At 41.7% G+C, this 16,446-nt stretch overlaps 1 protein-coding gene across 1 annotated transcript; it reads right to left on the minus strand.

Annotated features, from left to right (window-relative positions):
- Nucleotides 1-742: 742 nt before the first annotated feature.
- Nucleotides 743-12,777, minus strand: TMEM9B (TMEM9 domain family member B). The gene is made up of 5 exons (XM_065065311.1): nt 12,620-12,777; nt 11,109-11,200; nt 6,757-6,865; nt 5,660-5,794; nt 743-1,907 (listed from the first exon to the last, which is right to left on the minus strand). Exons 1-5 carry the CDS (start codon nt 12,701-12,703, stop codon nt 1,752-1,754), a joined length of 576 nt encoding a protein of 191 aa, XP_064921383.1. The 5' UTR covers nt 12,704-12,777; the 3' UTR covers nt 743-1,751.
- Between the last annotated feature and the right edge of the window lie 3,669 nt (nt 12,778-16,446).

Below are 16,446 nucleotides of genomic sequence, written 5' to 3' on the forward strand. Positions count from 1 at the left end.
GGGCCACAACAATGCCACATTCTGCATCCTCCCACCCACGTCAGATCAGACCTCATCAGAAAGGCAGCCAGGAGGTGGAACATCTACTGAAACTGGTAGACAGGCATGCCTGCAACAAGCAAGTCACATTATTTTTGTTTAGGGGACCCTAGGAACATCAGAGTCGTAACTGGTTATTGACTCACCAGGGTAGGACGTTGAACACCCAACCGAACCCAAATCTAGATTTCTTTGTCCTGTCAACGGACCTTGTGTCGCCTTTTTTTATTTTAAAGGAAGAATCCTGTGCTTCCACCAATTAGCCATCAATTATAATTCCCTCCACATTAACTCAGAGCTTGTCAGTCCTTAGAAAAACTGTGTCTGCGAAAGAGCTGTAGTCATGTGCAAATGTTATGGGATGACTATGTTTGTGATGTGGCAGAGCTATGTGTATAGGTACGGTTTATTTCCCATGCTTCTCTGCCCCCCCAGCAACACACAGTACTGTCCCATCTAGCATTTCCTTCCACACTGGAACAGAAAACTGTATAGGACAATAAAGTAACAACATCAGCATAGCTAAATTTGAGGCAGGGATTAAACACTTTTTGCAATTAGCAATTTGGTGAGCCTTTCTTTTATCTAGGCACTAAACAACTGCATGTTTCTACCCTGAAGCATTTTCAGAGAAGTGCTTTTATAGACGGAGTTTGCATGCAGCGTGATGAGGGAGAAAAATGACATACAAATAATGCACATCTGTTTTTCAAAAAGCAGTTTTATCCTTAACTGTTACATTTGAAAGGGGATATATGAAAGTTAGTCATCTAGCAACTGCAGACCTCTTAAAAGAGATGAGTACAGAATCACAGATAAAAAAAATACACCTAACTCCCAAGATGACAGGTGCTAGATACAGTATGTGCCTTACACCATCAATCCTGACAACTGCAGAAAGATTTTTATAATAAATATTTCATCATACACTAAATCCTGAGACTTTACCCATGGAAAGAGAGGGTGAAGATTTGTTTAAAGAGATATTCACATACAATATATTAAGCTATTAGAGCAAAATAGAACAAAATTCCAACACTGTCTTGATATGCACTGCACTTGTGTTTATCTACGCCACAGTACTTCAAGTATGAGCTCAAAGAGTCACTGTCCATTTAAGTTTTGCCTTAAATCTGAAAACATCACTTGACATACAAGCATCTTGAAAGTACGAGTGCAAGAAACCAAATGATGAATACAGGCAATAAGGATTTCATTCTCCAGTAAGAAAACTACACTGTAAGATTTAGATTTCCAGTACCTAGCATCAGTTAGAAGAAAATCCAAATATATTTACAAAAGGTGTTTACATAAAGTGATTAGTGAGTTGCAAGTAATTACTGTGTTCCCAGGTACTTTTTAACCACATAAATACTAGAGAAAAATATATAGTTAAAAACCACCATAAAGTTGCAAATGTAAATAAGGTACCACAGTGGCAACCCAAGATACCTTTGGGTTTGTTCTCTTTTCAGTTTTATTAGCAAAAGCCACTTGAAAATGTAAAGATTTAAGCTTTTGGTTAACTAAGTTTTTTAAATTGCTTCTGTTCCAGTACATTCCTTCAAAGTTCAAATACTTTACTTTTTTTTTGTAAATGAATAATGAACCATTTAAGAAAACCCTTCTGAATTGGCAGGATCAGGAAGACCTAAGTCAGCTCTTTCAATTAGTCCACTTCACTTCCCTGGAGTTGTTTTGCTGAGACACAATTAACTCAGCACAACGTGACGGTCAAAGACAGACTTGCGTTGCTCTTGGACCTGTAACTTCCAACGCTGCTGGGCGTACTCCACTTTGTTCAGTACGTTGGCGCGGCTCCGAGAACGAGCCAGCACATCATGAGCATTTGCAAAAGGCTGGTGATCCTGGAATGGCAAAAATCAGTCAACAGATCTCAACAATTTTTGTTGTTACATTCCAAAAGATGGGGTTTTGTTTTTAAGGTAAACAAGTTGTTTCAACAAGCTGGTTAGTAATAATGACCAAGCAAGCTTTTTAAGTATTTAGAACTGTACTTTGATTTCTCATTCAAGGTAACTTCCACAGGTTTCCCAAATAGTCCAAACTTTATCACACTGTCAAACAATTTCCTGCTGCCCAGAGATCTCATGGGGAGCTGCCAGACCAGCCGCGCAGTCTTGCATCCATCAGCAGCTGGTGGGACAGAAGCCTGGAACAGACCCAGGCGCTGGCAGGCTCCTGTTATTGTCATGAACGCACTTCACTTCAAAACTGAATTCAAGAGTCAGTTATCTGCCAGCTCAAAGCCATTTACCATCAGGCAGTTCAGGATGTTCACACACAGCCTCTATATAAAACCAACACACTCTGATGTTTACCAAACTAAACCTATTGTACTGAGCTCTCTAAAAGTATAGTGTCAATACAGCTGTTTAAGTGACAGCGCTCAACAACAACCCAGTGCTTGTTTAATATTTACTCTATTTTCTGACAGTACCTGCAAAGCTTTCTTTTCTTCTAGTAAACAGAACCAAGTTAAAAACAGTAAAAGCTGGAACTGAACTTCTTATTTGGCTATCAAACTGGTTTGGACAAAGCCATGTTGCTAAAGCTGTTTCAAAAAGCATCACATATACAATGCATAATGAAAGCTAACATAATTATATCCTATATTAAATGTACAAAGTGTCTACACTTCATACTCCCTAATTTTTTTCCCCAGAACACTGTTGAAGGCATTGACATTAATGGATATTTTATTTTGTAACATGACTGTGTAGAGTAGCTCAATCATAATTCTTCATAGCACAGAAATTATTATCAGTGATACCTATTGAAGTGATGCCTACAAGTCCCACAGCCACACGAGACTCACTGAGCTAAGAAATACACTCACTGAGAACAATAGACAATCCCTGACCCAAAGAGCTATGATCCCACCATAAAAAACTATGCAGCTGGATATATCTAGAATGGGAATTTAACAGGTGACAAACCACTTCATTTGCAGGGAAACAAAAATCACAATAGCAACACATTTCTACCACAGAACAGAGGGTGCAAGGGAGAGCGCGGGACATGCTAGATGGCACTGGCTTTCCTGATAAACAACAATCTCAGCCCAAAGGCTAGCTAACTTCAATTTCTACATAAGCAAGGGGGGGAGGAAAGAATTTAAGAGGAAAGAGGCCCATGAAGTGGCTTACATTCATCAGTTGTCACCGCCACCAATGGGCAACGAGAAAGAATAAACACACTGGCTTGAAATTCTGCAATAAAGTACATGTGGTATTTCCCAAGTGTGACAAGGATCAATACCTCAAGAATTTGCAAGAGGGAAGGCAAGGATGGGGATAAGCCATGAGGGACCTTAAATTATTTCATGTTCACTGTCACAGTAGGATAAATAGGAAAGAAGCAGCATGAACTACACAAGGACCTGAGTGCTTTTTGTTCCAAGCACTACCATAGGTTTAAGCGCTAGCGACTCCACAAGCACACCTAAGAGTCATAGTAACAGTTACAGCAAAACATGAAATGCATTAAGGTGGATCCAGAGTTCAAGGAAATTCATTCGGCAGTTAACCTGAGCTCTGCCACGGGACTTACTTAACTTCTGCTTACAGTCAGAATATTTTAACACAGATTTTGAAGTATTACTATAATTTACCTAAGGTATAAAATAAAATTAAGTTGCCTGAGGAATCGCATACAGCACACATTCATTTATTTCAGGTAGGGATCTGACCGATTTGCTGTAAGAATGCATTCAAATCCCTCCTTTCCAAAAAACCCTCCCAATAAGTGACTGGGAAAATATTAAGATTTCAATACAAAATAATTTGGAATGTGCTTCCATGTAATACACAAGGAAGTGCAGAAACAGTGGGACACAAAAGCAATCATATACCTCTGTCTGAAGAACCTTCATTCCAGACAATGGTAGCCCAAACTTGGGCAACATTAATGCAGTTTTGCTGTGAGGTTCAGGTAAATAAAGACGGCACAGCTGATAAGAACTCTTATCCAGGAAAATGCTTGATTTTGAATACTTAATATTCTCCCCCCACAGAACAGAAACACTTTTTTAAGTCAGGATAGCTGATGTGGCCACTGTTGAGAAAACAGTAGAATTAAAGAATACGCTTTTCCTCAGTTTAATAGCAATGACAGCTGCCATGCCAAAAACAACCTGGAAAAGCTGAGTGCAACTCACACTAAAATTCACAGATACTGAGCACAACAGAGTTATGAGCATTTACTGGGTTCAAAACCTTCAGATCTGTGAAACCACTGAAGCGACAGGCTGTCAGAACTACAGGGCTTTTAAATATTTTTAAAAGCGTTGCCATCATAATTTTCTTTCGCCAAGAAGAAATTTATTTATCTTCTACTATTAACTTCCTATTTACTGGAAGGCATGATTAAAACATTCTTAATTATTCTATTTTAAGACACTAATATTGTACATTTTTTTGACTAGGTCCCATTTACTCCAGCAGCAATAAAGCACTCATGTCTGCTGAAAGGCTTCGGTTAAACACACGGCAATCTTCCCGTTGCACACTCTAGGTTTGGTTTCAGAAGTTCTTTCTGAAGTTATGCCACACCTGAAGTATACTTCATCAGTAAAAGCAATCCTGCTTGGCGGCTCAATAGAGAAACTACGCTGATGCCGAGACTCAAGAATTCTTTTCTCAGTTTGTGTGGTTCATCGCTGACATTTTACCGCCAATCCAGCTGCCACTTTAGAAAGCTTTCCTCTCATTATGGCGATATTTCTCCCAGGCATGCAGATTCATCAGGTTCACATGCACGCAGATTTATCAAATGCAGAGTCGTGGTCCATATCTTTATGCTATTCTAAGCCCCCCTTCAACACACAGATGACCTGCTCCCACCGACCAGAATTCCTTATCCACACTGACCAGGTACTAAAGTGACTCACTCCTGCTAGTGCAAGGTTTCGTAAGGTGTTACATTCCCTTCCTGTAATGACACTGAAGACTATCTTGTTCCTTATTTATCAGAAGTCAAAAACACTGTGCTGGAGATTGGGAAGGCCAGTAATTACAGGAAGTCAAGTCACTGATGGACTACTCCCCTCTCCTTCCCCAAAAAAGGCTGTTCTGATCTGTTGGAATATACTATCCATTCTGGTTCCTAGCTGTAATACTAAGAAACTATTTCAGCATCAATCACCGTTTTACTTCAACAAAATAATTTTTTTTTTTAATTTTTAGCACCAATAAATTCAAACAGAAACAACAGAAGATGCAACCCCTTTTTCTTCTTACAGAAATACAAGCAGCGAGCAACCTGTGTAAATGTGATCAGTAGCAAGACGGATCAACACTTAAGAAGTTGTACCTCCTGTATATGCTTACCTCCATTCCTACTCTGTTCCTTCTCCAAGAAAATAATCTGTGCCTAGAGCTGGGATAACTGAAGTAGTCCTTATCTTACTGCTTTCTAACCCAGGGAAAAAATGGGAGAGTGGCTTCACAGAAGTCATCTTGCAGCTTTCTTTATCTCCCTTCAGGAAAAGCATTTACACTGCCTGGCAAAAACACTGCTCATCCCGAAGAGTTATTTAACAGCTAACCATCCCAATCTTTACGTTAACGGAAGTACACAAACACTATGGTGAACTCACCCCAATATCTTCATCGCTTTGTATGAGCTGTGAATGTCCAAAGAGACGTCTCTTCAGTATGGGTTCTGCCAGTGTAAGGTATACCATGTACAGAAGAAGCAGGCCCAAAATAGACAGGTATATGATGATTGTAACCTACACAACGCAAACAAAGTTTATGCCAGAATTGTGACATTGCCCCACAATCTCTCAGCGGGCAGCAAGGACCAAAAGAACAGTACATGCAAAGCCTATGATGAGCCTGTCAATCTTTGGTAAGGTCACCAGATGACTTAAAACCTACGAACAGAGAAAAACCCCTGAACTACAACATGGTATTAAAAGGGTTTTGGGCAGACAGCTGTTAGCTTGAAACAGTTTATCTTAGTGAAGTCTTGCTAAAAACCTTATGCTAACACTCTTAAAACAACCTGGTGATATAAATCTCACTTCAATCAAGACAACTGTTCAGTTTGGCTGTTAAACTGCAGTGAAAAATTTGGGGGTTCCTGCATGGTCTCCATTCTCTAGAATAGACCTGCATTCAAACAGCCACTAAGAAAAATGGGAAGGCAAAAAGAAATACCAAACTTCTAAAAGACAAAAAAAAAAAAAAGAAAGGAAACTGTAGGAAATGAAAGAAGATGCACTGTACAATCTATTCACCCCAGCCTAGGGCTCAATGGCTCCAAAAGGATAAGAATGTGAAGAATAAAGAAATTACCTGTTAGAACAAACATATATGATTTTGCTCTTTTTAACTTGTCAACATAAAAAGCAAGACAGATGAATAATGAGTGGCCCTGTAAAATAATAATGAAAACAAAGTCCAAAGCTTGACAAAATGCCCTAAAACACTCGGAATATCACTAAGATGTAAAGCTTTATCTCAAAAGTGGAGATCTTCAATAAAGGATCTCAAGCCTACTCCTTCAGCTATAGCTCAATGCTATTGTTACTACTCAAGAGAAATTCTGAGCAGCTACCACAAAAAAAGTTAAATATTAGGCTGCTTTAGAAAATCCTTCCCTTTAAAATGAATATTTCTCTAAAAGACAAAACACACTGATTAATGAGTTGAAGCATTTAACATATGCCAACAGAATGACATTGTTTACCTTAATTGTGACAGAGCTTCTCTCTTCATATTTGCATTCACAACGTAAACAGTAAGCTTCTACATCAGGTCCAGGGACAGGCATAGGCTCTACCACATGAAGACAATCACTGAAGGAAAACAGAAACTGCTCGGTCAGTTTTGAGCTGGTTTTGTTCCACTACACAGGCAGACCCCAGCTGCAGGAGCTGAGAAGTCACCTGTGTGTAAGTTCAGCTGTTCTAAATTATAGGTATCCAAGATCAAAATAAATAAATCACTACTCCACAATTATTTTACTTAAACAATAAATTCAGCTATTGGCAAGCTGCTAAACAAGTTTTAAGAGCTTTCTAACTCAATATAATGTTTTCATTTTTCAGAGAAAGTATTAAAGCTGTTAAAAAAATCAAGTCCAAGGACCTGAATCTGAGCACAAATACATCATTTGACACTGACATCATAGATCAAAGTAAGTTCCAGCTACACACTTCTTTCTTAACCATGTTCAAAAGAGCCTTATTCTACCCTTCCACCATCTGAAGGAAGATTAACCTCTCTTTGGTGTTTAAGAACAGAAGTTCTTTTTTCTTGCCATCACAAGTTACAGGCATTAAAGAAAAAAAAAAGGGGGGGGAAAAAAAATACTCAGATGGGTTGTTTCTCTAAGCAACAAAATAGTGAATAAATAGCATTCAGCTTTCAGTACCGGACCCAGATGTGAAAGCATAATTTGACTTAAGATTACAAAAGGTAAGTCAAGTCCCATGCCAAAAAGCATGGCTGACAATCTCATGGGCACTGTATGCCACAGCACTAAAATCCAGCTGCCATGAGACATCCGCTTCCACCAATACATTCTGTAATTTTGGTCTTTTTATTGACTCCGGTTGGTTTTTCAGAGTTCACATACAAGGGTCTCTGCAAAGCATCGATGGAACAAAAATGATGTTTCACATTTATCCTGGTTATTTCAATGTTAGTACAGCCAGAAGTAACTAAATAAACTAAATAAATAAACACCTGATGTGACAGCAGCAGCACAGGATTCACCACTCTGCTGGGACAGATTACAATGCTGCAAACAATTGGCCAGACACTAACTCATCTCTTCTGGTTTTGTTTGTGTTCCTTCTTCATAACTAAAACCGAGTGTCAAGTCACATCCTCTGGAGGGGAGTGGAAGGCTTATTTTTCCTATTTATATGAAAGTAGAATTACATTCTCCTCTGTGGGGGAGTGCAGCATTCAAGTGACAAAATCAAAAATACATGCAAGTTATCATCTGTGCAATTTCTGTTCATGTGATTGAAAGCTTACATCAATATGCTGCACAAGTATGTAGTTTAAGTACAGTAGTAAGTCTGTTACTGTGAATATATAAAATATTAATACCAACTTTTTCTTTGTCCAGTTCAGTATTTCAAGTTGCTATGAAGTGTAAAATCTATCAGAACCTTAGAATTTTGATTATGTATTTCCTTGGACTGCAATTCCACAGCAATTTTAGAGTAAAATGTAGAAAAGGCTGGTTCTTTTTTAAACTATATTCACACCCAACTGCCTCTATACCAGCACCTTCTCCCTTGCACCCACAGTAGAGGCACCAAGGCAGCAGCCCTCCCATGGGAAGCCAGGCTGGGCAGAAGGGCAGCTTCTGCACAGATTTCCAGTTCATTCAACCTGCAGACAGGCTGTCCTTCCTTCCTCCTTCTCTCCCTGCACCTCCACGACTGCCACTGCAGGCAGCCTCTGCACATGAAACACCAATACTTTCTAAGCACGAAATACAAACACCAACACTTTCCAAGTGGGTTATTTAACCCTGCAGGTGCTTCGGCACCACTACACCTGCCTAGCGCGCTGTTCATCAGGCCGGGATTGCCTTCAATAGTTTCTAGTCCAAGCCTAGAAGGGTGAACACTTGTGTTAGTTTCACAGAATCATAGAATGTCCCAAGTTAGAAGGGACCCACAAGGATCCTCAAGTCCAATTCCTGTCCCTGCACATGACAACCCCACAGTTCACACCATGTGTCTGAGGGCATTGTCCAGTCTCTTCTTGAACAATGTCAGGCTTGGGGCTGTGACACCTCCCCGGGGAGCCTGTTCCAGTGCTCCAGCACCCTCTGGATGAAGAACCTTTTCCTAATGTCCAACCTAAACCTCCCCTGGCACATCTTCCTGCCATTCCCTCGGGTTCCGTCATTGGTTGCCAGAGAGAAGAGATCAGCGCCTACCCCTCGTCCTCCCCTTGTGAGGAAGCTGTAGCCGCAATGAGGTCTCCCCTCAGCCTCCTCTTCTCCAGGCTGAATAAACCCAGTGATTTTAGCTGCTCCTCACACAGCTTCCCTTCCAAACTCCTCGCCAACTTCATGGCCCTCTTCTGGACACTCTCCAGTAGCTTTATATCCTTTTATCCGGTGGCGCCCAGAACTGCACACAGTGCTCCAGGTGAGGCCGCACCAGTGCAGAGTAGAACAGGACAATCACCTCCCTTGCCCGGGGGGCAGTGCTGTGCTTGGTGCACCCCAAGACATCCTGATGTTCACCTCATGTGCCACTTGCCAGTCTGAAGCTGGGAAAATAGACTACTCCAAGTCAAAGAACTGAAACACCTAAATAAGAGCATCATGACGCACATTACTGGTTCAACATTAAAAATTAAATTTTCATTTTATGTCTGGACAAGCCAGCAGTAAGTGGTCATTATACTGTACATAATTCATAAAGACACTAAAAATTGATCTGGCTCTTGTCACACAAGTGACTGACCTAAATACCTAAAGGATGGTATACATCACTCTGTTTTATTCAATAACAAGTCACTTGCGCTGATGCAGATGCCAAACTACAGCACTAAATTTGTTTAATATATTGCGCGTGAACTGGCAGTGAAGCCTTTCAGAGGTGGCAGGAAGACATCTCAAACACATCAAAGCCATAAAACATTCCCAGATGGTTACTTAAGAAATTATCTCAACAAAATGAGATTTAAGATAGAAAAACAGATTTTTTGAGATTCTATGTGCATCAGTATCTGTAGCCATAAAATTAGTCAGGCCTTCAAAGTTCATTTCTCCTTCAACAAGTACCAATATTTATTTAAAGGAAAACAGGGTGCTTTCTGCTAGCAAGGCACAAAGTAAGCAATACCCACTGAAAAAATCCATATTCATTTGCGATTAGCGGTAATGAACAATAAAACCAGTAACACTGCTACTCTGAAATACTTGCTGCAGCTGGAATTCTCCCAGTATGTTTCATCACTGGCACTTAATTTGTCATAGCAGGACTGTTAAGTTAATCATGTAGAACAAAAATTCGATTGGACAGTACATTTTATGTTCATTAGTTTAAACTGAAGTTTACAGTGTTGTTTCTCACAATTCTCTTATAAGTACTTTAATAAGTCAGGGTACAACTCTACAGGTAGCTGTATCACTAATTTCATTCCTGTAATTACTGTGGTGGACCTATTCAGGATCACAAAATTTTCATAATCAAGATGGCAACCTGCTGCTACTTGTCAGACTGAAAAGTCTTTTATAATTTTTTTCTGTAACTGAAGAAGAGTCAATACATAAGAAGTATGTTTTTATAAGTTGATCCAAGAATCCCAAAGCACTTACAACATCAACACAACTCTAAAACACCGTGTTTTACTTGTATGATTCACATAGACAATAACACTCAAAGTGAAATTACACAAGGTAGCTATCCCAATATAACAAATCACTGTCATCTCCTTTTCTTCCCCAAACCCTCATCCCTGGCCATTCACATGAGCCCTCAGCTTGGAGAGGAGCCCGACAAATGCAATAGCTGGTCTAAATAATATATTAGAGCACATTGCCGAGGCACAGAGAAACAAGGCTTCTCTCCATTGGAGAAAATCTGGTGTTACATATGAGGCCATCTCATATAACTGCACTCTCTGGCTGCAACTCTGAGGAATAGAAATCTCCAGAAACAAAAGTCTCTAATTGATAGGATGGGTTCCAAGAGTAGAGAAAGAGGAGACAACACTCCCAAGTCCTAGTTCCATGGCTGTGCTCCCTTGCCTTTATGCCATTTCAAATCACATTTGAATTCAAATTACAACATCCCCTTCCCTTCTACTACTTCCAAGTCTAAATAAATAAACAAACATGAAAGCAAGCAAACCAAAAACAGGGGAAAAAAATATTGGATTTCAAGCCTTATTGCTTGCTAGAGCTGAATTCTGAAGTACTTTTAAAATAAAAGTTCCAGTAAGTTATGCAAGAGATGTAATTTCTCCTGACAGCACTATAGCAGACTCACATAGAAACACTATGGAACAAGTTCTTAACTAGTAAAACTCATTACTGTTCTTGATGCCACACACACTCACCAGTCTTTCTGTGAAATATTTTTGTTGTAAATGTGGCCCAAATGGTCTTTGTAAGGAGGACAGATGCATTTACATCGGACATCCTCAGAATTCTGTAAAGCAAACAACAAATTATCATCAGTAACCATAGCCAGATACAGAAAGCACGCTTTATGTAATACATGAAATGTTTAACACAAACTACTTTCAAGTATCTTTGAATAGTGTTACTCAGGATTTCCTTCAAGTTTACAAGCAAGTCCTCAAAATTACTACGCAAGCAGAACAATTTGTCAAGTAACACTATTATTTTAGATAGCAAACACGTTCTTCACAAGAAAAACTGAGAGTTTAAGCTCACTCTTTAAGAAATAACACACATTCAGAAGTTACTGACGCTGGTATATTCAACTATTCAATTCATGAGGGCAGCTGTATAACACAGACATAGCAATGAGCTTAAAACTAATGAAAGAATATCAACCCCAAAGGGAAGCTGGCAAAGAACTCTCTGTGGGTAATTCTGTCCTCCCTGACCACAGCAGAAACAGCTCTATAAGGAAAACTAGTAAGGGGACTAGTACAACCTATGGTGCTCTCCTCTTAAAAGGCAGCAGGATATTGTGCAGCAGAGAGAAAAAAAGTACAAAACTGCAATTCCAAATGAAGGTAAAGCAAATGTGAAAAATGATAGAGACTTGTAAAAGCAAGTTTTAGAGAAACAAATTAAAATTTGCACAAGCAACAAGAGGCACTGCAGAAAGCAGTAAGGAAAATTAACTGCCTGTTTTGGACATTAAGAAAGAAGTTGCATCATAAGTTAACAGATCACTACTGGGAACTGCAGAATTTCAGGGAAAAAAAAAGAACGACCACGTTGTGTATATTTAAATAGGATAATTTCTTCTTTTCCCAACAGCACAGGAACAAAAACCCCATGGAGAGCCTAGAGATGGTCTGCAAGGGGTTATAGACAAAAGCATTTTCAAACACAAATCAGAAAAATTTATTTGACCAAATAAAACAAGACAGTGGATAAACTTGGCTTATCAGATGTTCACGGCAATTTCTAACTGCATTAGAAAGGAATGTCTTAAGAGCTATTGGTAAACAACACCTATACTGAACAATCAGGTTACAATAACACAAAATAGGCGTAGGTCAGCTGGAAAACCTCGACTGCATTATATACCGAGTCACTTCTGGGCTCACCGAAGAAAAGTCGAATAGCTGATTATCATTAAAAAGGTGAAAAATCCGAGGTGCGGGCACTCTGAAAACAGCAGAGACACCAGGTGCTCCGTGAGTCACAGAGACACTGAGGTGACAGTCTCAAAAACTACCTGGGAAGCGCCGACAGCCGAGTGCCCGGGGAAGGGCCAGCGCAGGCCCCGGGAGAAGAGCCGGGCAGGTCCCGCGGACAGAGCCCCGCCGAACCCACCGGCTCCGGCCGCCGCCTAAACCGAAGGGCCCCGGAACCGGGAAGAGAGGCGGGAGGCACCACCGCGATCCGTTCCCTCCGCCCCGCTCACCTTGGCCGCAGCGCCCAGCCCCGCCAGAGCAGCCAGCGCCAGCAGCGGGCAGAGACGCGCCCAGGCCCCGCACCGGGCCGCCATGTCCGCCCCACCGCCTACCGCCGCCGCGCCGCCAGTGCCCGCCTCCCGCCGCCTCACGTGAGCCCGCGTCCGCCGCCATGACGGCTCCGTCGGGAGCCACGGCGCCGCCGGATGGTTCCGGGGTGACGCCGGCCGCCCCAGGCGGGACCCGCGTCCCCGGGGCGGGAGGGAAGCGCCGGCATCTCGGCCGAGCAGCCGCGGTGCGGGGTCCCGAGGGTGCGAGCGCCCAACGGGCGCGGTGTGGCCGTTACCCGCCGGTCCTCACAGCTCCAGCGGCTCCTTCCCTGGTGTCATCCCCGCCGGGCTGGTCCCCTCAGTGACATACCGGGAACGTACGGCAGACAGCGGGGGAGCCTGTGTGCACAAGCACAGGCACGTCGCAAGAAGAGCCAGAGGCCACGAATGCATTGCAAAGAGCAAGTTTTATTGTAGCTGTCTCTCTGCTGGGGCATCTCCGAAGTCGCACCTAAGCTCCCAGGCAGAGGTGACAGCAGCGGGGACGCAGGCGCTGGTCAGTTCAGCCCTGCAAGTCACCTGAGCGTATTTACATTTAACTAGCCTCCTCGCCATTCTTCCGCTATATTCCCATGCAGAGCCCTGATAATTAGTGGCGCTGTAAATGGGGCGTTCGGGTGGCCAGTACTCCAGCTTTTCCATACCTGAGCATACAAGGGCAATTTATATACATTTTGATACATTTTACAGACACATTAGAATAGAATACTATAGAATCATTTTAACTGGAAAAGACCTTTAAGATCATTTAAAAAAATGAAGCAAGTCTTCTGGCGTCTTAAACAGAGAATAAGGTGCATTTTTTTATATATATAGTATCATAGAATCATTTTGGTTGGAAAAGACCCTCAAGATCATCGAGTCCGACTGTTAACCCCACACTGTTGCTAAACCACATTCCTAAGAACCTCAATTACATGTCTTTCAAACAGCTCCAGGGATGGTGACTGCACCACTTCCCTGGGCAGCCTGTTCCAATGCCTCACAACCCTTTCTGTGAAGAAATTTTTCCTAATATCCAATCTAAACCTCCCCTGGCACAACTTGAGGCAATTTCCTCTTGTCCTGTTGCTTGTTACTTGGGAGAAGAGACCAACACCTTCCATGCTACAAACTCCTTTCAGGTAGTTCTAGAGAGCGATAAGATGTACAGACATATTTCTTGAGAAAACATGACTAAATTAATCAATGTTCCCTATTTGTAGCATGGTGGTGAATTATTTCCATCCAAGAGCTGTGTTCACCTTCTTCCAGAGGACAACCAGTGCTGATGAGCAGCAGCATTTCCAGCCGCAGTCCCTTCAGACTGGGCAGACCGAATGGTTTCAGAGTTTTCCCTGCTTGGGCAGGAACCCCCAGACCCAGTTGGTGCTGCTGGGGCTGGACCCAGCCTGTCTCTGGCACGGGTGCAATGTCCAGCGAATGCTCCAGCCGCACCAGGGAAAACGCTTTGGCTTATTTTAGCTTCTCTGACACGCTTCACAGAGTAACAGCAGGCTGCATGACTCAGCCCATTTATTCCATCTCCTACTTTTTATACCTGGTGTCTTTCTTATATCCACTTTTAATCCAAAACTGCTAAGTAGAAACACTGGACATTGTCAAAAGCTGCTCGGTTTATTCTCTCCTTGCCCAGCCTCCAGTAAGTGGTCATAATTTCACAGGAACTAAAATAATCCTTTAGATATAGTTTACTTTTCAATTGTGCTGTTACACTTCATTTTAATACAGTGAGTTGTGTAACACTAACAGCGTATCAGGCATCTCGATAAAGGAGCTTGAGTTACTATGGAAACACAAAAAGCCTTTATTTAAAATTCAGGGAGAATTGCCAGCAGAGTATAATGAGCATACATCAGGTTTCAGCCGTAGCCAAACAATTTGTCTGTTTAATGACTGTATCTGCAATGAAAATGTTTTGAAGCATGAAGGTGGCTCAGTGTCTTCCTCACCACCCACGCTCATGGTCTGCAATGGACGAATTGACTGCTAAGTTGAAAAACATGCTGAATTTCTAGAAAAACGCAGATCAAGTTTTGAGCCGAAGTAAATAATGCACAGTTTCAGATCATCACAGCTTACTGTAGGAAAAAATTTCTAATACGTAGTCTGAGAGACAAATTTTCTAACACACTCAGAGAGTTCTCATACACAGGTAATAAATGCACTTTTTTGTTAGATGGCTGGGACAGCCTTTAGGACCTTCAAGCCTGGTCTTGGAGCTTACTCCCACCCAGGGACACCAAAACAAAGAAACAAGAACTTGTGAGCCACAGGCTCTTGGTGCTACAGGAGGTAAAGATTACTCCTCCTGGAAGATGAGTCCATTCTTCCCCTATAAAACAGTAAGTAGTGATTTAGTAAGCTGGATGAATTATTAAGAAAAAAAGTAGCAGAAGTTTTTATCTTAACATTTAGATTTTTTCAGGCTTTTAAAAAATTTATTTGTCAGCACAGCAGTATCAAAAGCAATAATGTTAAACTACAGTTAAAAAAAATATAAAAAATTTAAAGAAAAGGTGATTTTAGGAAAAAATATTCTTAAATTATTGCCCTGAGTGTAACTGCTCTTTTAGTATCTAATCTTGCAGAAGGGATGGAGAAGGTTTTCCTCTCCAAGAGAGCTCTCAAAGGTTTATCTGTGAGTCTGAACTTAAGTGGCACATGCGCTGCTCTCAAAGGTTTATCTGTGAGTCTGAACTTAAGTGGCACATGCGCTGCTCCCTGTGCTGCCAGCTCAGTCCTTACCAGACCAGCTCTCTACAAGTTAATTGAGCTGAGTGCTCACATCTAATTTGCTTTTTTTTAAAATAACATAGAACATGCTTTAATAACAAGATTTGTTTTGAGAGTTGCCATATGTGCTGGCCTCTCTAAGCTAAACCTTGTGCTTTGCTGTCAGTGCAGTGCATTGAATTACAAGTGAGCTTTTCACAGCTTTGTAGCTGCCGTCATGTTTGTCTCCATCGTCAACAATCACACATGTGCCCCCGAGAGCTGCTGGCAGCCTCTTTGGTCATTCAGATGCTTCTGGGGCTCTGGGGAGGCTGAAGTCCTGGTCCACCTCAGCCACAGAGTGGGGGAGCCATGGGCTGCAGCAGATCACTCTAGGCTTTGGGGCAGTCTGAGCAGGGCTTTTCGGAACAAAAGGCAAGACTGTGCAATGAAGGACGCAGCACAGGCAGTGCATCCCTATGGAGCCACTCCAGGGGTGTCTCTTTTCTGCTCGCTCATCTTATAAAAATAGCTAATGCAGAGCTTTATGCCTCCGGGTTCTGTATGTGCAGAGCAGGCTGCTGCTTTCCCATTGCAGGGGCCTTCCCAGAGTCGCATCATCCCTGTAGCCAACAGTGCACTAAGCTATGTCTCTGCTCCTCCTTACTGTGCTGCAATGATTCATGTGCGAATAAGAGTGTTTTAAAATCTTTTCACTGTAAAATAACTTTATACACTAAGCTGTAATAATATTGGACTCTGCTGTGCTGTGTCAAACAATTTGTGTAGGGTGGCTTCACATTCTGCAGCTGAACAGGCGTTCACTGTCACAGGGTGGATGTTCCTCGGGGCAGGTAGAGTAGACAGTATTTACCATAATTTTAATCATATGCATTATGATTATTTCTTACTAATGCAAATTACCATCTTTTTATGTCAATTCAGCCTATTCAGATTCAGAACTTGCCTGCTTCCCTTCCTTTTTTCAGCTGAAAAAAATTTTTCATTATCAA

The sequence above is a fragment of the Columba livia genome, chromosome 5 (genome assembly GCF_036013475.1).
Source record: "Columba livia isolate bColLiv1 breed racing homer chromosome 5, bColLiv1.pat.W.v2, whole genome shotgun sequence".
NCBI classification, from domain to species: Eukaryota; Metazoa; Chordata; class Aves; order Columbiformes; family Columbidae; genus Columba; species Columba livia.

Bases quoted from the DNA above. Each gene is read 5' to 3' on its own strand.
- TMEM9B (XM_065065311.1), bottom strand. From the start codon at position 12,703: ATGGCGGCCCGGTGCGGGGCCTGGGCGCGTCTCTGCCCGCTGCTGGCG. The intron at 5,795-6,756 runs GTAAACAATGTC...TGCGTTGTGTAG, and splicing joins GAAGCTCTGTCACAATTAAG to GTTACAATCATCATATACCT. The intron at 1,908-5,659 runs GTGAGTTCACCA...TTGCCATTCCAG, and splicing joins AAAGCGATGAAGATATTGGG to GATCACCAGCCTTTTGCAAA.